Source organism: Trematomus bernacchii, unplaced genomic scaffold (genome assembly GCF_902827165.1).
Source record: "Trematomus bernacchii unplaced genomic scaffold, fTreBer1.1, whole genome shotgun sequence".
In the NCBI taxonomy this organism is placed as follows: domain Eukaryota; kingdom Metazoa; phylum Chordata; class Actinopteri; order Perciformes; family Nototheniidae; genus Trematomus; species Trematomus bernacchii.
The window spans coordinates 3,367,858-3,391,191 of NW_022987524.1; the positions used below are offsets into that span (position 1 = coordinate 3,367,858).

Below are 23,334 nucleotides of genomic sequence, written 5' to 3' on the forward strand. Positions count from 1 at the left end.
TATAGTTAGATTCCACCTTCATGACAATGGATTGGGGAGTACATTTTTTTACAACGCACCCCTTTTAGTTATATTAGGTCTTAACGTTTTTGCATAAATTAGGGCGTGTTCACCTTGAGTGACAGGTCTCTGCGGTGACTGCTGCTTCTAGCTTTCTGTCCCTCTGCTAGCTCCGTTAGCTCTGTTAGCTCCAGGATGCTACAGGGGCCCAGCTGCGAGGCTGATCCGGGGAACACAACTTGAACTCGGACGTGTTTCCTGTGTTGGTGCCTGGTGGAGTATTCTTATTTTAAATATCGGACTTATCTTATGCCGCCTCGGCTCCGCCTCTTTGCCCTTATTTGGATCAGGCTGGAGCAGGCGGGAGTTAGACTCTGACGTCACTGTCGAGGCGGCAGTGGCCGACTCCGCCTACTAAGGGCTTCTCAGCAAATCTGCAGAAACAGTAGTCAGTAGATCAAAACAGAGAAAAACAACATCATCACAGATGTGCATATGGGCGGCTGTGGCTTAGTGGTTAATGTGCTCATCTTCAAAACAGTCGAACACCGGTTCAATTCCACCTTTACACCCACTGCAGTCAGAATGTCGCAGTGTCCTCGGACAAGACACTTCACATAAAAGTGTCTAATAAGTAACATGTAATGTTCAATATGTATACCAACAAGTCAGTCTGGTCCAACCTCAACTGTTAGTTATTATGATATGCGATTGATCATTATGTCTATAAAATATCAAAACCTAGAGAAAAAGGTCCATCCCAGTTCATAAAAGTTGGCTGATATCTCAAATTGTTTTGTTTTCCAGAACCATAACATTCCCTTTGAGTAAAAAAAACAAAAAAAAACAGTGATTTTCGGCTTTTCTGCACAAAATATAACTTTTCAAGCAATACAAAAATTGACAATTTTTTTTCTGTTGATCAGTTTATGGATTATTCAAATAAATTGTTGCAGTCGGTGGGACTTGGCAATACATTTTATTCTCAGTTGACTCAGTATGTTTCATAATTTATCCTGTGGCCAATCCAATCCCCTTTTCTCTTTCAAAATAACAGTAGAGAGTGGAGCCAAAGTATTTTCTCTGTTCCTCCTCACATCTGCAGGCAGAGCTCTTGACAGGCTTCAGTCTCAACACTTCCTGCTGGATGTCTGCTGATCTCTGTCTCGTTGTCCTCACATGTCTTTCTTCTGTTTTGTGGCTTACAAAGATCTAGCAGGGCATAACCTCTTCGTTTTCTGTCTCTTTATCTCTTCCTTCTGTACCTCCTCACTTCCCCTCTTCCCCTCCTTCTTGCTCTGCTGGCCAATTGACAGAGATGTGGTAAGACTTCAGCTCCTCCTCAGAAACAAAGTCAGGGGCGCAGCTCATCAGGTCGTGACCCCGAAATGACTTGGGGAAGGCAATGACGTCACGGATGCTGTGAGCCCCGACCATAATGGAAACCAGTCGGTCCAAACCTAGAAAAGCATGGAGACAAGTTCATAAATGTTTCACAGATTTGACCTTTTAGCTTATGATTTGTGCATTTTTTGTAGTAGAATTAGATGAGTTCAGTGGTGGTAAGTAACAAAGTACATTTACCGGTACTCAAGTACTGTACTTAAATAAACATTTATTTTTGGAGTATTTTCTTTTTCTTTGCCTCTTCATACTTCAACTTCACTACAATTTAAAGGGAAATAAGGTAATTTTTACTTTATTCAATTTATTTTAGACATTTAGTTACTAGGTCCTTTATAAGTTCAGATTTTTTTTATTCACAACACTTAGGAGGAACTTGTGTAATATGATGCCATCCAACATTATTTAAGCACCTGAAAAAATAAGTGGGTTGACGTTGTCTGTTTGTTAATAAAAAGTTTCAGCTTCTCAAAAGTGAAGATTTGCTGCATTTATTATTTTTATTTCATAATTTGAAGTACTTTTACTCCTAATACTTTAAGTACATTTTCCTGTTCCAGTACTTTTCTCAATGCAGTACTTTTGTTTGTTATTCACCATTTTTACAGTATAGTATAAGTACTTTTACTTCAGTTCAGCCGCCCATGGCTCATAGCTATATTAACAACAATGCTTTAGTCATTTTTATTCAACTATCTAGCTGCTCACAATTTTTCTGTCTCTGTGGTGGCCCAAGCCAACAGGAGCTAGCTTAAACTGCTAACACTGGTCTTCATTTTGATGCTTGGTAATAATATAAGCTCACAAGTCAGTCTAGCTAGTACGCCGGCTAAGGACAGTAGAAGGACTGCATGTGCAGCCTTGTTAAGCAAAATGTAAAAGAGATTTAGTTACTGCAGTCATGTACTGTGTGTATTTACAGTAAAGCAGGAGAATATCTTTAGCGCTGTTGTTGTTCCAGCTTACAAGCGCTAACTGGCTACATTTAGTAGCAGTTGTTGAACTAGTTAGCAGAAGAGAGGCATGTAATGACAACACAGCTGTCATGAAAAGTGACATTATAAAATAAAATCACAAAAGGGTTATAAGTTTCTATAATGAACTAAAATGATATCCACACACTACCTCTACACATATCGTTATACTGTACAGCAGGCATAATGATTATAGTTATGTAATAATGAGGGATGTTTTTATCGTTTCTTCAATTCAAATTGTTGATTCATGTAAGAGCCATTCATTTAAAAGATACATTATTTGAATAATCATGAGTTACACTAATAACATTTTTTGTATAGTTTTGTATATATCCACATTTCTGGACTATGCAATGTGTATGTTTATTATTGTTTACGACCTAGTTTTATGCCGTAAAGCAAACTTTAATGGGCAGGTCCAAGAGTTAAAAATGGCGCTACAACAGTGAGACAATGGAAGTCTGCAAGCGTGAAACGACCGCACGCGTCCGCACGCCTGATAGTGTAATGGTTCTTGAGTTTAATTTACTATCTCCAGATGAAAGAGTCTTTAAGTCGGAAGTGGACCGCTAAGAGACGTATGGAGTTGGAAGCTGTGATTCAATAAACCCTCATGAATCACCTGTGACTACATTGTCTTCATTTCAGATATTTGGAGTCAGAGCTCAACTTCATCTTGTAGAAGTGGCCTTACAACAATGAACTTTGGATAAACCGCCACTACAATTAATTTATACCCTTAACCTCAATTATTGCTAAAAATTGATGTTGTCAAACGCAGAGTTAACTCACCCAAAGCAATGCCTCCATGTGGTGGTGCTCCTGAGTCCAGAGCCTCCAACAGGTGAGAGAGGAGACTGGGGTCCTCCTGCAGAAGACACATTCATACAACAGTTATGATGAGGAGTTCATTCAACCCATTTCCACAGGTAGTCCGAACACTGTTAAGGTCATTTGTTCTGGAAATGCCATTTTCGAGGCTGAGACCTGAAAAACAGGCTTGGGGCCTAACAGGTTAAGATATATGGACAATGACTGACCTGGAGGATACTTTTCAGGACATGAAGCTGCTCTGAGGCCTTGTGGATGCGGATGGAGCCTCCTCCGATCTCACAGCCGTTCAACACCAGGTCATAGTGCTGACCACGCACCTGAGAGGACAGCACATAAGCCTTGATGCATCTCACATCACATGAATATTACTTAATCAAAAAAAAAATGAAAATTAAACCTTGTTCCTTAGTGACTACCTTGTGTGGCTCTGTGTAGAGGAGGTGTGTGTCCTCTGGCAGCGGAGCAGTAAACGGATGATGGGCTGACTCCAGCTGCTCCGGATCCTCCTCTTTGGGCAAGAAGAGAGGGAAGTCCACAACCCACAGGAAGTGGAATGCTGAGGGGTCTCGGACTGACACGCCACGAGACTCCAGGAGCTCTGCACACTGCATGCGAAGTTTACCCAGCAGAGGGCGCTGAGACAGAGAGGGGGTGCAGTAAGACAGAGGAAAGACGAAGCTTAGGATGGAAGAGAAATTAACCTGTACTCACTTTATAGTCAGTGTTATCCAGTGGTAGAAGTAGAGCTATGGTTTAAATTAAAAGTAGCAAAATATAATTTGTAAAAGTCCAAAGTGTCAGCATTCAAATAAACTTAAAGTACCAATAGTAACAGTACTCGTTATTTTTAATGGCGCAATACAAAATGGTAATAAATCACTGGATTATGATTTGTGCTGGTACATATAGAGCTACTTTAAATGACTTTATATGCTGCTGCTGGATATCTTAACCGATAATTATACATATTTTATTATTTATTGAATTAGCTAATAATCTAAATCTAAAAAATAACTAGTAACTAAAAGCTGTCAAATTAATGTAGTGGAGTAAAAAGTAGCTTCCAAAATGTACCTCATAATTGTACTTGAGTACATTACTTGAGTAAATGCACATAGTTACTTCCCGCCCCTGTCAGGGAGTGTCGTACCACAGTGTGCAGGGCCCCGGCTGCCAGCAGCAGCAGGTCCCCTGGCTGGGCTCCGCTCCCCTGCAGCAGCTCCTCTGTGGCCGAGGCAGACAGCAGCTTCTTCAGAGGAGACTTCAGCGTCCCGTCTGCTCTGACCAGCACCACGCTCAGCTCCTGGGACAAACACACACACATTAAAGATCACCTATTATGCTATATTTGAACAATATATTATAGGGCCATATCTATACAAAACATGTCTCTGGTTTTTTTAAGCAAAACACTTCAAACAGATCACCCATTGTAGCCTCATACCCCTCTATTTCAGCCCTGTTACTAAAGTGCTGATTCTGGGTCTGGCCCTTTAAATGTAACCGAGCTGCTGCTGGCCACACCCCTTTGGAGCTGCTGCTGGCTCTGTGAAGAGAAGGCTGTCTACCAGCAGAAACTCAGCTTGTTTGTGTTTGCCATATGCAACACAACCTTAAATTGTGTTTTTAATGCCTCGTTACAGGCAACCTGCGATTTCTCCACATGCTTTACCATTGCCACGCTCTGGTTGACCACCCTTGAAGCTTCGATGTGGCTATGGCTACTTTTGTGATCATTCAACGCTGATTTCTGCATCGTCGTGCACCCTCGGACAAATCCGTTACTCATCTTAGCTTTTCTACAGATGTCGGAGAACATTTTGCCATCTTCCCTCCTCAGCCACTTAAACTCTTGCTCCCACTGAACCCGGTACTCCCGCTTGAACTCCTTGCCACTTGCTTGTCCCTCTGCTGCTGGCTGAACGTTGTCAGTTTTAGTCTTACTGGCTTGTCCTTCATCCTCCACTGCATCAATCCCTCTTTTTTCACCTCGTTTATCCACACCATCACAATTACTGCTTATTCAAAAAGCTTCGGACGATCAGCTGCCGTGACATTTTGCGATTGCTAAAGCCGGTTAAACAACGAGGTAATCAACGAGGTCAAATACAAGACTGGTATGGGAACAATAGGTTGGGACGTGGGTGGGACATTGCCAGGAGTTCAACGTAAAGCCAGCCCACATTTTAGTCATGAGCGCAGCAAATCTGGATCAGCTCCGTTGTTCCCCCGTTTTTAGAGATGTGTGTAAGGAGGAAAAGAGAGAGGGTTGTATTTTCTGACACTTTTGCATAATAGGTTACCTTTAAGAAGAAAAGAGACAATGTGGAAACACTGGGGTTGGAAACAATAATACCTTTCAAACTCTACAGGTTTGAGAGTTGAAATATTGGTTTGCTGTTATTTTAGCATAAATATGGAAGCCCTGAGGGGCAAACAAAAAAATGAATATGGAGATCCCTTTTTAGGTCTGATCCAATTACTTCTTTCAGGATAAAACAAACCTGATTCTATTTCTAAATCACTCAACATAAATGTTAATTTGTGAAACACACAAAAAAAGGCTTTGCCAGATGAAAAAAAAAAGGTTTGGCCTATAAACATTTACCAAGTACATAACTGTTCATGACTTTCTTTCTTTTTTATGTGTTTCAATCATATCAATATATGTTTCAAAGATCATTTTTTAAATAAACTAATAACTATTATCTTGGCTTGTGTTTATAAACACAGGAGAAGGAAACCATTTGGATCAGGCTTAGGCAATGGATCACCAGAATGTGTTTTTCTCACTGTCATCTCAGGGCTTCCGTACATACCACTACGTACGCTCTATTGTTTTTAGCCGCTTTAGCAGCTTTGCTCTAAGAATGGCAATATTAGCCGCGCTTTGGTCCAGACTAAAATATCTCAACAACTGGATAGACTTCTTCAGTGCACAGCAATACTTTTCCTTTTGTATACTCTTACACATAAAGAAGACACTTTTCATAAAGATTCCTTGTACATTTCAAACAATGTAGGTGATTAACTTTTTATTTCCTCCCTATTTGTTCCGTTTTGTGATATAATTTACTTGATCTATTATTAGTTCTTTAAATCATAAGAAAAAAGTAATTTAGAGAAAAATCAGAGAAACCTACCTGTCCAAACAGAGTCCTAGCGGTCCGTTTCAGTTCTTCCAAATCTTTAGCAGAAAATAGTTTCTGTAGTCAAACACAAGAAACACATTTTTGTTTTTAATGATGGTCACATTGTAACTCACAATGTATGCACAGTATGCTTGGATGTATTTTTCCTCACCGCTCCACTGGGGACGCAGATGGCCTGAACGGAGCCTGCTGGTTTGCTGAGAGCTGATCTGAGGAACTCTGCTTGAGTGGATGAGAAAACCGGACTGAGGTCCATCAGCTGGACACGGAGGGAGAGAGAGAGAGAACAGAGAGAGATTCAGACAACTCCACAGTCATGTTCACACCGTCCTGAACATACACTTACTGTCATCATTGATTATTAACGGATGAATTCATGGTTAAAAACACCACTCATTGGGCTCTTATGGCTCAATTGGAAATAACCTAACATTTCTTAGAATTATTATTATTTATACCATTTTTTATTTTAAGTCCTAATAATGGAGTTCATAACAGATATACAGTAGTTAGGTACAATTCACCCCCATGCTTCTGCTCTAACAGAGCCCCATCACAATTACAGCCCTGTTTATTAATCAAACAGAACACATATAATAAACACATAAATGTACATGTAATACATTTGATTCGACAAAAAGAGAAAATCATAACATTAAGAAATAAAAAAAGCTAATACAAAACACTGAGTATCACAGTGTTTAAAAAAAACATAAAACTTTTAAATCATTTTTGTGTTTCAATGTGGAATGGTTGCTTTTCAAACGCTAATTCCATCACTATAGGTCAAAAACTAAAATGGCTCTGGTAAATAAAACATTATAAGTCCAACAGGCTTCTTTCTTCACCTCTTCTTGATCTCAGATTTGGCAGAACAAACAGTTATTTTATTTTTTTGGAGCATTACATATTCACACAGTAATAGATTGTTCATCAGACAATACAAACACAATACTGAGCATGTTGAAAATGCCAAAAATGTGTTGTATTCATACAAAATTAAAAACTCATGTATAGCCCCTTACTTTAGTAATCTCCTAATATCTGGAGAAGTGTTCCTAGATGAACAATGCGATTCTTTGTACATTTCACATTTTCTGCCCGGTAGTGCTTCACTCGTGTTTTAATGATGGTGCTTGTCTCTGTCCCATGAACACTATCTGTGTTCACCAGAGTTACCAGAGCCAGTAAACAGCATCCCCTGTGTGACCCAGTGCAGCCTGGACACTCCCTGTGAGATCCAGGATGAGTAAAACAAACAGAGAGTGGACATTACCCAAACTTAAGCCCTGATCTCACCTCAAATAAACCAGCTGGAGACATTTTGGCAAGCTTTGTGTTTGAGACCACATAAAAACTGTTATTTAAAAGCTGCAGTGCAGAGCTGTGAACTTAGTTTATAATTGCGAGTCCAAATGGACAAATGATCCAAAATATGAAAAACAAGGTTCATCTCCAGTCGTAGCAATACAATTTAGTGAGAAGGGTAATATTAGTAATTGTTACACGGCTAAGTTGAATACTTAATTCTAATTTGTCAATTTGGACATTTCAGAGGTTACTGCCACGCAAACTAATGACCATTGCTGAGGAGGATCAAAGAAGGGAAAGAAAGAGGTTAAAAGACAGAGCACTGGATGTCAGATGAATCACTAGAAGAAGACGGACAGGAAGTAAACACTAACAGTAAGAGCAGAAGCAGGCTGACAGGAAGTAAACACTAACTAACTTTAAGTTATGTTGTTGTCAGCTCTGACATCTAGGCATCAAGGAGGATTTCAGAAACAAACAAATGTAAATAAAACTCAAACAACTCACCTTCATGCAGAACCTGGTGTCAGGCTTGTCCACACCGTAGTCCCGCATGGCCTGCTCATACGTCATGGTTTGGAAAGGAACCTGGACGGGACCTTTCTCTGCAGGCCAGGAGTAAGCTAACAGCCCCTCCACCAGGGCCAGGATGCCTGCCTGCTCCACAAAAGACATTTCTATGTCTACCTGAGAGAGATGATGGGAAAACACACATCAGAACTGTTACCAACTCGTAAAGTCTAAGCAAAAACCAGGAAAAAGTGCAGTTAGCTATTTTCACCCAGGTCAGCGCTTTTCATGTCCCATGTGAAAAGTCAAGATTGAGTTATTTTAAATTACGTACGTAGAGTTAAAGTAATGTATCCTACGTAACGTTGGTTAACATAAGTATATGTTCCATGACAAAAGTTCTTATTTTGACACAAACCATGATCTTTTCCTACATCTGACCAGATTTAAGATTCAAAGGCTTTATTGTCATATGCACAGTAGTTACAGTGAACCTGCAGAGGTTCAACATGGACACGGACATACTCTGCAACTTCTACAGGTGCACCATAGAGAGGATCCTGACCTTCTACAGGTGCACCATAGAGAGGATCCTGACCTTCTACAGGTGCACCATAGAGAGGATCCTGACCTTCTACAGGTGCACCATAGAGAGGATCCTGACCTTCAGGTGCACCATAGAGAGCATCCTGACCTTCAGGTGCACCATAGAGAGGATCCTGACCTTCTACAGGTGCACCATAGAGAGGATCCTGACCTTCTACAGGTGCACCATAGAGAGGGTCCTGACCTTCTACAGGTGCACCATAGAGAGCATCCTGACCTTCTACAGGTGCACCATAGAGAGCATCCTGACCTTCTACAGGTGCACCATAGAGAGGATCCTGACCTTCTTCAGGTGCACCATAGAGAGGATCCTGACCTTCTACAGGTGCACCATAGAGAGGATCCTGACCTTCTACAGGTGCACCATAGAGAGCATCCTGACCTTCTACAGGTGCACCATAGAGAGGGTCCTGACCTTCTACAGGTGCACCATAGAGAGCATCCTGACCTTCTACAGGTGCACCATAGAGAGCATCCTGACCTTCTACAGGTGCACCATAGAGAGGATCCTGACCTTCTACAGGTGCACCATAGAGAGGATCCTGACCTTCTACAGGTGCACCATAGAGAGGATCCTGACCTTCTACAGGTGCACCATAGAGAGGATCCTGACCTTCTACAGGTGCACCATAGAGAGGATCCTGACCTTCTACAGGTGCACCATAGAGAGGATCCTGACCTTCTACAGGTGCACCATAGAGAGCATCCTGACCTTCTACAGGTGCACCATAGAGAGGATCCTGACCTTCTACAGGTGCACCATAGAGAGGATCCTGACCTTCTACAGGTGCACCATAGAGAGGATCCTGACCTTCTACAGGTGCACCATAGAGAGGATCCTGACCTTATGCAGGTGCACCATAGAGAGCATCCTGACCTTCTACAGGTGCACCATAGAGAGGATCCTGACCTTCTACAGGTGCACCATAGAGAGGATCCTGACCTTCTACAGGTGCACCATAGAGAGGATCCTGACCTTATGCAGGTGCACCATAGAGAGCATCCTGACCTTCTACAGGTGCACCATAGAGAGGATCCTGACCTTCTACAGGTGCACCATAGAGAGGATCCTGACCTTCTACAGGTGCACCATAGAGAGGATCCTGACCTTCTACAGGTGCACCATAGAGAGCATCCTGACCTTCTACAGGTGCACCATAGAGAGGATCCTGACCTTCTACAGGTGCACCATAGAGAGGATCCTGACCTTCTACAGGTGCACCATAGAGAGGATCCTGACCTTCTACAGGTGCACCATAGAGAGGATCCTGACCTTCTACAGGTGCACCATAGAGAGGATCCTGACTGGCTGCATCACGGCCTGGTACGGCAGCTGCAACGCCCTCAACCGTAAGACTCTACAGAGGGTGGTGAAAACTGCACAGCACATCACCAGGACGGAGCTGCCATCCATGGAGGACCTCTACTCCCAGCGGCTCAGGAAGAAAGCCCTCAGGATTATAAAAGACCCCCATCACCCCAGCCACAAACTGTTCCGTCTGCTGCCGTCTGGCAGGCGGTACTGCAGCATCAGGACTAAACCCACCAGACTCAGGGACAGTTTCATCCCACAGGCCATAAGACTGTTAAACACCAGAGCTGGCACTATTTTTTGGGACAATTTTATTATATTTTTATGAAAATGTATGTCTTGTAATTGCACTGTTGAGGAACCTTTGACCTACATTTTTCATTCATTGCATAACTACACCTTAGTTGTATATGTGGCATGACAATACATCTTTGAATCTTGAATCTTCAGATATAGCAATGAACATCTGAAGTCCCAGGCTCCTCCAACAATGCAGCATAAATATATATATTAAGACATAAAACAATAAAAATACTGAAAGAATAAACTGAATATAAATAAAATAAAATAGTGCAAGAGAATGTTGCAACACTAATGTGCAAGTAATGCAGGAGAAGTCAACTATATACAAGTCAAATACAGAGGTAAAAATGAATTCCGGTACAAGAATAAAACACTGCTTATTGTAGTAATAATAGAGTGTGAGTTGACAGATGAATGCTTTAGGTTATGAAGACACTTCCCAAAGCTCAGGAGTTCAGCAGTCTTATGGCCTGTGGGATCAAACTGTCTGGTTGTCTTTCTCCTGATGCTGCGGTGTTCAGGTCGTTTTCGTTCCTTCAAATAATTAAGTAGTGAGTTTTCTAGATGATTGTTGAAGTCACTGTTATATTAACGGTTTACAGGCATGACGATGTGATCCTCCTCCATCCTGAGGCGTGCTTTTTTTAGGAAACACTCCTGTGAGTTGTATCAGAGGGTAGGAACAAACCGCATGTATGGTCACACAGGTTAGTACTTAGATTTTACAGTTTGGTAAGTTCCCTGACTAGATTTGAAATGTTCGGCTAAAATACCAACCACTAAGGAAATAAAAAGAACAGTATAGTCTCAACATAAGTCCTGCTGTGTGGGTGCATTGTGTCCTCCGTCCTACCTGAGTGAACTCCGGCTGCCGGTCTGGTCTGGAGCCTTCATCTCGGTAGCAGCGAGCAACCTGGAAGTACCTGCCACACAGCGAAGACAAAGGATGGTATAACTCACCTTCACTTTTTCTTTCTATCAACTTTCTAGTTCATGTTCAAAAAGTATATTGTTTTCCCTGTAAAGAAAACATGCTATATTAGCATTTGTTCAAAAATGTTTAGGAACTTAACGGCACATTTCAAATGTATATTTATGTATAGATGTCGCAATTGTACTATGTTTTGGCAATTCAGTATGTCATTATGGTCATGCTAATAAAGCTATTTGAATTGATTTGAATGTTGATAATTACATCCATCTGGGATATTGGCTATAGCATGTTGAAGTGCAAATATAAAAAGTGTATAATAGTGTATATAATACTCTAGGTTTAACAACAAATCATTTGAAATAACGACAAAAGTGGTATCTGACTATCAAATACAGGCAAAAAGTTAAAACATATCAAACACATATGTATTTTTGAGTGATGAGCATGTGCAGATCATCACAAACAAACAGGTTGCATTCAAATTTTCAGTTATCTTAGGAAGGTTTCAAACGGAGTGAAATGACCCAGAAGAACCTCAGTGTCAGCCATGTAAAGAAAATGTCTCCAGCGATGGCGCCCGTGTCTTTGGCTCTTCTCCAACTCTGCATTTTCTTCATTATATTTCAGTGTTTGTTTACATTTGGGTGTGTGCTTTTAACTTTGTCCGCTACATGCAAGCTGATGCTGGCCTTTCTATCTGCCGAGATTTTAACACTGCCAACATGAAGAAGGTCCTGCCGAAGTACTACCAGCACATCAGCTGCCCTACGCACGGTGGAAACACACTGGACCATGTTTATTCCCCTTTCCGACATGGATATAGAGCTCGCCCTCCCTTCGGGAAAATCAGACCACATCTCACTGCTGCCAGCTTACTTTGAAACGACGGAGTGGTGTGTGTTTGAGGATGACAACATCAACACACACACGGACGCGTTGCTACATTGGCAAATGCATCGATGACGTAGTACTGAAGATTACTGTACGGACAGTCCCTAACCAGAAGCCCTGGATAAACAGCGAGGTGCGTACCAAGCTGAAAGCGCGCACTATCGCAAACAGTGGAGATTTGGATGAGTACAGGAAATCAAGGTACGCGCTCAGAGCAATTAGCAATGCAAAGAGACAATACAGAGACAAAAGGGAGTCTGACTTCAAAGGCTGTAACACCTGGAACATGTGGGCGGGACTAAGAACAATGCAAGGTGCAGAGGGACTGTCTGCGTGCGCATCTCTCCCAGATGAGCTGAACGTTTTTTTTTGCACGATTCGAGAGCAGCCAGGCTGTGGAGCCACAGAAGGATCAGGAGCCCGACCCTTTTGTTTTAAACAGGGCAGATGTGTGCAAATCCTTTGAAAGGGTTAACCCACACAAGGCTCCTGGACCTGATGGCATCCCTGGCTGTGTTCTCTGGCCGTGTGCAGTTCAGCTGGCAGAGGTGTTCACAGACATCTTCAACATGTCCCTGCTGCAGTCTGTAGTCCCCACATGCTTCAAACACTCCGCCATCGCTCCTGTCCCCAAAAAGACAATAATCACCTGCATCAACGACTACCGCCCAGTAGCACTCACCTCCATCATAATGAAGTGCTTTGAGCGGTTAGTCAAATCATTCATCACCTCCTCCCTCCCTGAATCTCTGGACCCCCTGCAGTTTGCCTACAGAGCAAACAGGTCTACAGACGACCCCATCGCACACACCCTCCATACTGCCCTCTCCCAAAGACCCCCATCACCCCAGCCACAAACTGTTCTGTCTGCTGCCGCCTGGCAGGTGCAACCGCAGCATCAGGACTAAAACCACCAGATTCAGGGACAGCTTCATCCCACAGGCCAGAAGGCTATTAAACACCTGAGTTGCACTATTTTTATTTTTTACATATATTTTTTTTAAATGTATGTCTTGTAATTGCACTGTTGAGGAACCTGTGATCCAAGTTTTTCATTCATTGCATAACTACACTGTAGTTGTGTATATGACATGACAATAAATCTTTGAATCTTGAATCTTGATAAGAGCTGTTCGAGTTCTCTAGTCTAGATGAAGGAAACCTCCTTTACCTCCTTTAGCTTAGGAAACACTGGACTTTCCTTTACAAAGGGAAAGGACAAAATGCTGTCTCACAATACCTAGCAGCCGCAACATTTACCATGACATAACATTGGGCCGTTCACTGAAACAACCGATCGTGAGTGAGGAATGCGGATCATGAAGGTTACGGTGCTTATTAAGCAATCTAATGGTCCCCTATTATGCAAAATGCAGGAGACTCACAAAGTGTCAGAAAATAAAACCCTCTCTCTTTTCCTCCTTACCCACATCTCTAAAAACGGGGGAACAACGGAGCTGATCCAGATTTGATGAGCGCTGCTCTCTTTTCTTTTCTTTTTTAAAGCTACGGACCCAGAGTCAGCACTTTTGTAACAGGGCTGAAATAGAGGGGGTTGAGGCTACAATGATCTGTTTGGTATTTTGAGCAAAACACTTCAGAGGCATGTTTTTGACATATCTGAGACCTATACTGTAATATATGCTTTAAAATAGTATAATAGGAGACCTTTAAAACTTATACCGTAACTTGACAAAGTGCTTTGTTTTAACATTCAACACTATAATAATCAAAAGGAGAAACATGAAAGTCACTTTTTTTACTGTAAAATGATCAAATAAACTTCACAGTGTTTACTGAGCTGTGTGGGGTTTCTTAAAGTTTTAAACATGTTTGAATGGTGATATACACAGTGATAGATGTTAAGGCCCAACAAGTTTATAATAAATACAATTGTAAATATTTTCACCATAAGAGCGCACGGTGCAAAGTATCTACAGTAGATGGGCTTACAGTAGTCTGCTGTACAGAGAACTGGAGTTTCCCCTCAGCAGACGCACATTAATAACATCCGATAAGATGAGCCTTGCCCTCACCTGTCGACCCCGGCCACCATGAGCAGCTGTTTGAACTGCTGAGGACTCTGGGGCAGGGAGTAGAAGCGGCCCGGCTCTCTGGACGGAACCACAAACTCTTTGGCTCCCTGAAACACAAGACCATGATCAGAGTGTGGCCTTCACATGTTTCTGAGGGAAGCAGAACATACAAGTCATCTCTTTCTATAATGAAACATTCTCAGATGCTTCGACTGTTTGATGGGCAAAGTGAGTTGAATTCTGTGCGGGAATATTTAAATAATGAAGGATCTTCTTACCCCTGGTGTTCTCTTAAACAAGGTGGGAGTTTCCACATCCACAAAGCCTACAATGAGAAGAATAAAAGAGACTGCTAGATAAAGTCCATGCATCTGAGAGAAAACCCAGGCAAACCCTACACACTGTGTGTGTGTGTGTGTGTGTGTGTGTGTGTGTGTGTGTGTGTGTGTGTGTGTGTGTGTGTGTGTGTGTGTGTGTGTGTGTGTGTAATATGAAGCTCTTTACTTGCTGTAACACATTGACATTTCCCCTCTGTGGAACGAATAAAAGTATCCTGATTCTGATTCATTTGTTCTTTTTTGAATACACTTATAAATGCATACAATAGAGTGTGTGAGTTTAACTGTGTGTATTAAATAAAAACAGAGCATTTTCTGTCTGATTGTATTCCTGCTTTTTTAAACTGTAGTATGTGCTCATGTGTTTCATTGGTGATGTATTGCCTCATGAAAGGCAGCTTTTCCTAGAAATGAAATCGTTTCTGATCTTAAATATCTTGGTTCCTTCTTTCCTAAAGTCACATTGTTCTGATGTCTTCTCTCTTGGATTCATTTGCACTGCATTTGATATTGAGCTAATCCAAAAGTAACTGAAAGTAATCAGATTACATTACTTTTATATTTTGAAGCTCAGATTAGGTTACCGATTACTTTTTTTAACAGGTAACTAATGACTTCTAAGGTAACCCTCCCGGCCCTGGTCCCGGTGAGGGGGGGCTGGTCCTGGCTCTGCTCACCGTGCTGGTTGCAGAGGAACTCCCTCATCCTCATCACCAGCTGGGACCTCAGCCGGAGGTTCCTCTGCATCTCAGACGACCTCAGGTCCAGGTAGCGGTACTTCATCCGCAAAGACTCTGACTTCTGTGCAAAAACACAATCATTCATAATTAATAACAATAATAAAATATAATTTAAAATGTGCAAAGTAGTGACTTACTTTGACAAAGTCTTTCATTTCAAAAGGCAACGTGCGGCACACGTTCAAAACCTCCACGCTCTCAGCCAGGACTTCTATCTCTCCTGTCGGCATGCCCTGCTCATATCAAACCAGAGCAAACTTTATTTATACAGCAGTTTCATACACAAAGGTCACTCCAAGTACTTCACAAACCAAGCACATAGACAGTTTACAAGAAATGTAAACAATGCTACCTCCCCCTTTCATAATAAATGAAAATGAAATAAGAATAAAATACAATTCAGTTAACACAGCAGAATGGGGAGATGGAACAAAAAACAAGTGAACACTCTATTTGACATATATATACACAGTATGTCACTCTATATATGTATATGTATATGTATATAGTCCTATGAATTTGAACACCTCAAATATTCACTCTGCTAATACATTTAAGTCTCTTAAAGTACCCAGAGAACGCTGCTTTGCCCCGCTGTAGATGGGAACTTGAAACTAAATGACCCTGCAGCTATTCAGCGATGACATGCTTGATATGGTTTACGCTGACTTTGCAATGCACTCATATGTTCCAGAGGTGTGGGAACAATACTTTGCCCTCCCGGGTTTTACTACATGATGGTATTGAATGTACAGCTGCTTGAGAACTGCCTCCTACTGATAGTTCAGTAGTTGGAATCGTGGGTGGCTGACCACTGAAGGCATGTCTTTATGAATCATCTGTCAGCTTCAACATTAGATTTTCTTCTAAAGCGCGGCCATGTTTTGTTGCAGCTTTTGAGGTACATTTAAAATGATACATACTTTAAATGTGCTTATAAAGACACATCAAACAATAAATTAAAGTGAAATACAATACACATTATCGTGTGTATTTCAATATAATGTATGTCTTGTGAATTTAAATAAAAACTCTTAAAGGGAGGCGTGGAAGGGAGTTGTATTGGCACGTAAGCTCGGCTGGATGATAAGAGGAAGATGTGCGATGATGAATATAACAATCCTATTCAAGTGTACTCAGTTATGCCACTCTGCTAAACTACAGCCAACTGCTTGTTGAATACAAACATGTAAGTTCGTAAATTATTTCCAACATTCTTGAAAAAAATGTATTGAACATTGAACTGAAGGGAGAAGGCACCAATACAAAGAGAAAGATAGTTACATTTTACCATTCCACATTGTCTTTGCTGCTCTCTGCTGGATTCATTCTTATTTAAAAAAGAAATCTAAATATTTGTTATTTAACATATTTTCCCCATGTTAACAGTTATTTGATTTATTTGATTTTATTAAGGCGTTTTAAACCTCCCTTTCCATTTTAAGCATTGACGTATTATTGGTTTGGATGCATTGTATAAAGTATGGCATCATATTATTTCAAATGTAAATTACAGTCTGTTCATATTTATTGTCGATAGTGTCTGTATTATAATGTCTATTTTTATACCTGATCTATAGTGTATTCAATTTCTTTACTGCTTTTATGTTAATACCTCATTATACTGTAGTGTAAATACATCAGTTTGTATATATAGATACACATATTTATATGATAGCATGAATAACTCTTCTATCTGCTTGTTTTGCACGTCTGGTGAGATGCTAACAACTGCATTTCGTTGTCTTAGTATTTGTACTCTGTTCAATGACAATAAAGTGTAATCTAATCTAAAGCACGGAGGATAATGTGTGAATGACAAAGGAACCAGTATCATGTGATTCGACCCAGCAGTGAACCTACAGCTCTTTAAAGCGAACCCAGGAGGGTCTGCTCCACTCCAGCATCCCCCCCCCCTGACTGATTCAATATCTCATGCACAGAAGCTTTCATGCCACTCACTAACCGTGTTCTCCTGCCCCGCTGGGCGCCGTCTGACTGTTCCTGTAACCTTGACGACAGACTCCGTTGTGAGATCACACAGCCCCGCTCTCAAATGACTCGCAGACTTAAAACACAGAAGAAAAATAAAAAAGAAGTTCAATCTAAAAATATAGAGAACTGGAGCAGTAAATCAAATTATTGTTAGTATTATTATAATAGTGTTATTTTCTGTAATAGCATTTACAGACACTGTATTGTGGTATTTGTTTCCATCCTTACTTCTTCCTGAGGAATGAGGACTTGTGCCAGGCCGCTGAAGTCTCGCAGGATGACAAACAGGTCCTGCCTGTCGGAGGCAGAAACTGTTTTTAAATATTTCTTTGAGAAAAAAGTCTGGATAGTGCTGGGAACTTTGCTCCCCAAAACACAACTGTCAGGTTGTAAGATAAATGTATCTACACAGGTTATAGTTGTGCAGCTCGACAGGAAAGGTAAAGCCAGTAACATGTATTACTGACACACAGCACCTGTCCTGAAGACCAACATATGGCTGAAAGATGTGCAGTGTACAGAGTACTGTCATCACAGGTTTTTGGAGCAAGATACGATTGTACAGAAACTCCTAGTCAGGCTTGGGAGTAAAGGATTAAACGAAACATGATTACGTTTCTTCTTTCCTAAGGTCACAATAGAGGCTTCTCAATACTCTAATTTCCCCTCACCTCCTCCTTGGTCCTCCGGTAGTGACCCGGAAATGGGTTTCAGAGCGCCATGTTGAAGGACATCTAATTTCTCTAAATGCACATCGAGGACCGAGCATCGAGCGTCGAGGAGGCTCTCTGGAGGAGCTATAACCGAGGATACACTGATGGGTCCTCCACGGCTCCTCCACGGATGCATTTCCGGGAACGGTGGAGGCGTTACGCACGGCCGGACTTATCTCAGCCAATGACAGCGCTGCATGCATCCCCTGGATATTATTTTAGTAACTGTTTTCATCGCGACGCGATGTTTACAGTGAGAACAGCTGTGAGGTCCGTGCAGAAAGCAGAGCAGTGTGTATAATATATATCACTCAGTATAACAGGCCTACTCTCTTTATTTGCTTTAGTTTAGTAGATATCTACAAACAAAGAGTCCATATTTTTCTAAAACCATTTAGTGCTTCACATAATAAAATACCCAACAGCTGTAGCCTGATTATGCTTTAGGAGCTGTAGGTGTGTGTGGTACAGTGTGTAGGTGTGCGTGTGGTACAGTGCAGGGACGTGCACAGGTACGGGCTATTGTTGCCCGGGCAACGGCCCGTTTGCCCTGACCTGCCCCTCTGGAGAGAGCGAGAGTTTTTTTGTTTCTGTTGTGGCCGAATCAACATGATAAGCCCACAATTAGTATTGTAGCGTCTCGCTGCGATAAAACACACCTTGGCTTGTCAGCGCTGTCATCTGCCGGTGCGTTAAAGACCACCTCTAGTGTCGGATTTTGGAAAATTGATTTTGAGTTTTCTCATGACAGTTAGAGTATAGGCGACAAACCAGGGGACTTATCTTCCTCTTGACACCGTCTGTTATTTAGAAACAAACACCTAAATATACTTGTTATTGTGCTTCTGTCTTTCTGTGTCGTTTCATCTGTAAACTCCCTCGCCCTCTCTCTTCTCTTGATCGCCCTCTCTCAGGAGAACACTTCACTGTCCCGCTTCATTGTAGGATTTCTGCCATGTCTCTACTTCAGTTTGACCATCTCTGTTATGAAGTTATGGAAGTTATTAGATACCTTACCGTTACTGCGCTCATAAAGAATGATAAGAATAAGAATAATGCGTATTGAACTGGTTTCATTAATTAGTGAGTTTATTTAAGGTAATTAGTTAGAAGCCCTATTTTATCAGTATGTCTGCACAGAAGTTACAATGGTCAAACTACATTAAAACAGAATTGTCCCCATTTTCTCTTTAATAGTTACTAACATTAGATATTTTAGTGAGATATGGACCGCAAAACTAAAAATGTCCCTGGTTTTCTTTTTATGAACTACCGAATGCAAGTAGTCGCCTTAGCTTTAGCTTTTTTTTTAGATGATAATGTGAATTACTCTTCAAATTAGTTAATGTAAAAATCGTTTGGTTTCTTTTGCATTAAAAACAAGTTAGAATTTTCAAAAGGTCTTATGTTTTTTTTCGGGGGGAGGCCCTTTTTCCAGTTTAGAGCAATAGTCCCTCCAAATGTCTGTGCACGTCCTTGGTACAGTGTGTAGGTGTGTGTGTGGTACAGTGTGTAGGTGTGTGTGTGTGGTACAGTCTTTAGGTGTGTGTGTGTGGTACAGTGTGTAGGTGTGTGGTACAGTGTGTAGGTGCGTGTTGTACAGTGTGTAGGTGCGTGTTGTACAGTGTGTAGGTGCGTGTTGTACAGTGTGTAGGTGCGTGTTGTACAGTGTGTAGGTGTGTGGTACAGTGTGTAGGTGCGTGTTGTACAGTGTGTAGGTGTGTGGTACAGTGTGTAGGTGCGTGTTGTACAGTGTGTAGGTGCGTGTTGTACAGTGTGTAGTACAGTGTGTAGGTGCGTGTTGTACAGTGTGTAGGTGCGTGTTGTACAGTGTGTAGGTGTGTGGTACAGTGTGTAGGTGCGTGTTGTACAGTGTGTAGGTGCGTGTTGTACAGTGTGTAGGTGCGTGTTGTACAGTGTGTAGGTGTGTGTGTGGTACAGTGTGTAAGTGCGTGTTGTACAGTGCGTAGATGTGTGTGTGGTACAGTGTGTAGGTGCGTGTTGTACAGTGTGTAGGTGTGTGGTACAGTGTGTAGGTGCGTGTTGTACAGTGTGTAGGTGTGTGTGTGGTACAGTGTGTAGGTGCGTGTTGTACAGTGCGTAGATGCGGCGGATAGACGGGTCTCAGTTGGTTTGGTGTCCTATGCTTACTTTTAATACTTGCAAATACAACTTTTGGGCCGTAATTTCAATTCCACTTCTTTGGGGGGGGGGGGGGATATATCCAGTCTTTGATTGTGTTACGTTATTATGAGAGTGCTCTCATACTTTAAATTGTATATATTTATATAAATATGTGTGTGTGTCTGCATCTGTAGCCTGTTATTGTCTCATTATACCGCACTGTCAATGAATTAAAAGTAAATATATAAGTGGTCATGAACACATCTGTCCATCAGACAGAGGGCTGCTGTGCCTCCTGTCATCATTAATGGACGTCTCTTTAAAATGACCGCTCAGAGGAGAGGAGTTCTCATTTCTCTAACCGCCTGCTGCTTCCCCTCCTCTCTCCTCGGCTCCCCACCTCGGCTCCTCCGCTCGCATCTCCTGTGGGCGGGGCTAAGTCACGAGGATAGGAGTCGAGGAGGGGAAATTAGAGTATTGAGAAGCCTCTATGGTTCTGTTGTCTTACAGAATACACTTAGTAAAAAACATCTTATTATATTTACTTTCTCTTTTATATATTTGCATTGTATTTGATATTGAGCTAATCCGAGAGTAATGGAAAGTAATCAGGTTACATTACTTTTATATGTTGATACTCTGATTAGGTTACTGATTACATTTTTGTTTACAGGTAACTAGTAATAGTAATGGATTAGATTTTTAAAGTAACCCTCCCAACCCTGCTCATGGTCCTAGAGCCTGACTCCTCCTGACTGAGATCAGGTCTCATTTCTCCCCACAGTCTGATGTAACGTCCCCCGTTTTTAGTAGGCTTCTTCTTTTGGATTTACTGTCAGATGGTACATTTAAATCCTTTCTCAATTTGGGATGAATAAAGTGTCTATGACTGTGTCTAGTGACTGCAGAGTCTCACCTGAGGTACTGGACCCAGCCACACAGCGTGACGCTCTCCCCCACATGATGTGCCCTGAGCTCTCCACAGGCGTGGCTCCTGAGTGACAGACTGTTGGCACCTTGGACAGAAACTGATGTGGATCATGGCGGGACAGTAAATGTTGATATGATCACATTAGGTTATCTTTAACACATTATCATTGTTCAAATGAATGATTCCAAGCACGCTGTAATACTGGTGAGTTACAAAACTAAACCGTTATTAATTCATGATTAAGACTAATTATTTATATAATTTAGCATTAGGGCTGCATCTGCATGACATTAGTGATTAATGCCATTGTGAAATTATGTGATAAAAAATGGCATTTGTGATAAATAGATATTAATAATGCAGGTGGACCCTATGCCATAATACTACCTTATTTCATATGGTTTGATGCTTGTTTTTAACTGATCATCTTAATTGTTGCTTAAAAAATGTAGGCTGAACTGATTCCAATATGATTTAGTGCCATCTTAAGAATTGTACCCACATTTTTATGATTATCAAGATAATGTCATGAATTTAAATTATTTTGCTAGTTTAATCGTATAATAAAATGTCTTATTTATCGTCCCATGCCTAACCTTATAGTCAATCAATCAATCAATCAATCAATCAATCAATGTTTATTTATATAGCCCAATATCACAAATGTTACATTTGTCTCAGTGGACTTCACAGTTTGTACAGAATATCAGTATGACAATACGACACCCTCTGTCCTTAGACCCTCACATCGTACAAGGAAACACTTCCAGAGAAACCCCCACAGTTTAAAGGAACATGTGAGAAACCTCAGGGAGAGCAACAGAGGAGGGATCCCTCTCCCAGGACGGACAGACGTGCAATAGATGCCGTGTGTAAATTGAAAAGATAATACATTTACAACATAACATGTTGTAGTCATGTGTTCATCCTGGACCCTGAATGACGTCACTGTCCAATGGCAGTCAGGTACAGTGGATCTGTTCCCTCTAACCTTCAGTGAGTCATTACAGTCACATGATGCACCCATCACTTTTAGAGTACCTGTGTGAGCAGCAGCAGCCCTGCAGGGTGTGTGTGTGCAGCTCAGGGGTCTGAGCTGAGGGGCCCCCAGCAGCAGGGGTCCTTTCCTAGAGGTCGAGGGTGAGCTCTGGTACCAAACAGCGCGAGCCCTGAGAGCAGTGCACGCTCTCAGCAGCGCGTGCCTGCTCCTCACTAACATGGTGCTCCACAGCCACACTGAGAAGCTGCAGGCTGAGATAACCTCCGTCAGTCCCACAGCGGGCTGTCGCTGTGTCTGAATGGAGCACACTCAGGCTCCCTCTGAGGGAACAGTTATAAAGAGTTCATTGGTGTACTAATGACACCATAATAACACTCGCAGGAACTCCACTGACCGGGGCAGGCTGTCACTGTGTCCGCTCCTACTTCCGTATGTTCCACTGCTCTCTGCTAATGTGGATATAATCCATATGTGTAGGAAGTAAGGAAGCGTAAACGGAAGTGACGCCATGAAGACCAAAGCAGTCGATCGGCAACATTTCTTTTTTTTAAACGCACGTAATCTTGTCTTTTTAAGTTTTTACATAATTTCTTACAACACAGATCCAATTTAGACTTAAATGTATTCTCCTTTTGTAACGCAGCTATTGAAACACTAGAACATATTTTCTTTTGCTGCACTTACCAGTTTACTTACAATTGAGCAAAACTTGAATGACTTTGTATATTACAGTGTAGCTGTTGACTTTTACTCCAGGTGTAACTAAGGTTAAGTGTTGATTATATTTCATATCAATCATTCATCCAAATCTGTAAAGTAACTAAAGGTATTAAATAAATCAATGTAGTGGAGTAAAAGTACAATATTTACCTCTGAATTGCATGGGGTATAAGTAGCAAAACATTAAAATACTTACATCTCAAAATTGTACTTAGTAAATCTACTTATTTTCTTTACATCACTGATTACTGATTTACCAAATAGTTTTTTCTGGAACACTTTAGAGCGGTGTTAAGTAGTACCCTCCGCTCCAGCAGGTGGCGCTGCTGCGTTTCTAACCGCTGTGTTATCCTCAGAAGAGAACCCTTTCTAAACAAGTAGAAACAGGTGTTAAGGACTGGGACGGCTGTCTTTAAAGTGTGTGTGTGTGTGTGTGTGTGTGTGTGTGTGTGTGTGTGTGTGTGTGTGTGTGTGTGTGTGTGTGTGTGTGTGTGTGTGTGTGT

At 41.5% G+C, this 23,334-nt stretch overlaps 1 protein-coding gene across 4 annotated transcripts; it reads right to left on the bottom strand.

The window, feature by feature from the left end:
• Positions 1-963: 963 nt before the first annotated feature.
• Positions 964-22,585, bottom strand: dars2 (aspartyl-tRNA synthetase 2, mitochondrial). Of its 4 annotated transcripts, XR_004555064.1 has the most exons (18): positions 22,153-22,585; positions 21,097-21,208; positions 17,572-17,638; positions 17,315-17,416; positions 15,486-15,581; positions 15,286-15,409; positions 14,549-14,595; positions 14,271-14,377; positions 11,263-11,332; positions 8,186-8,365; positions 6,519-6,626; positions 6,359-6,421; positions 4,366-4,518; positions 3,927-3,961; positions 3,632-3,850; positions 3,422-3,532; positions 3,174-3,249; positions 1,299-1,460 (listed from the first exon to the last, which is right to left on the bottom strand). XR_004555064.1 is itself a non-coding variant. In XM_034119720.1 (17 exons), the coding sequence occupies exons 1-17, from the start codon at positions 22,328-22,330 to the stop codon at positions 1,270-1,272; spliced, it is 2,001 nt and encodes a 666-aa protein (XP_033975611.1). In that variant the 5' UTR covers positions 22,331-22,583; the 3' UTR covers positions 964-1,269. The 4 variants fall into 4 exon arrangements, 3 of the variants coding, with proteins under 3 accessions (XP_033975611.1, XP_033975604.1, XP_033975619.1); XM_034119720.1 differs by lacking the exon at positions 3,927-3,961 and having other exon boundaries at positions 964-1,460; positions 4,366-4,515; positions 22,153-22,583; XM_034119713.1 differs by lacking the exon at positions 3,927-3,961 and having other exon boundaries at positions 964-1,460; positions 22,153-22,582.
• Positions 22,586-23,334: the final 749 nt, after the last annotated feature.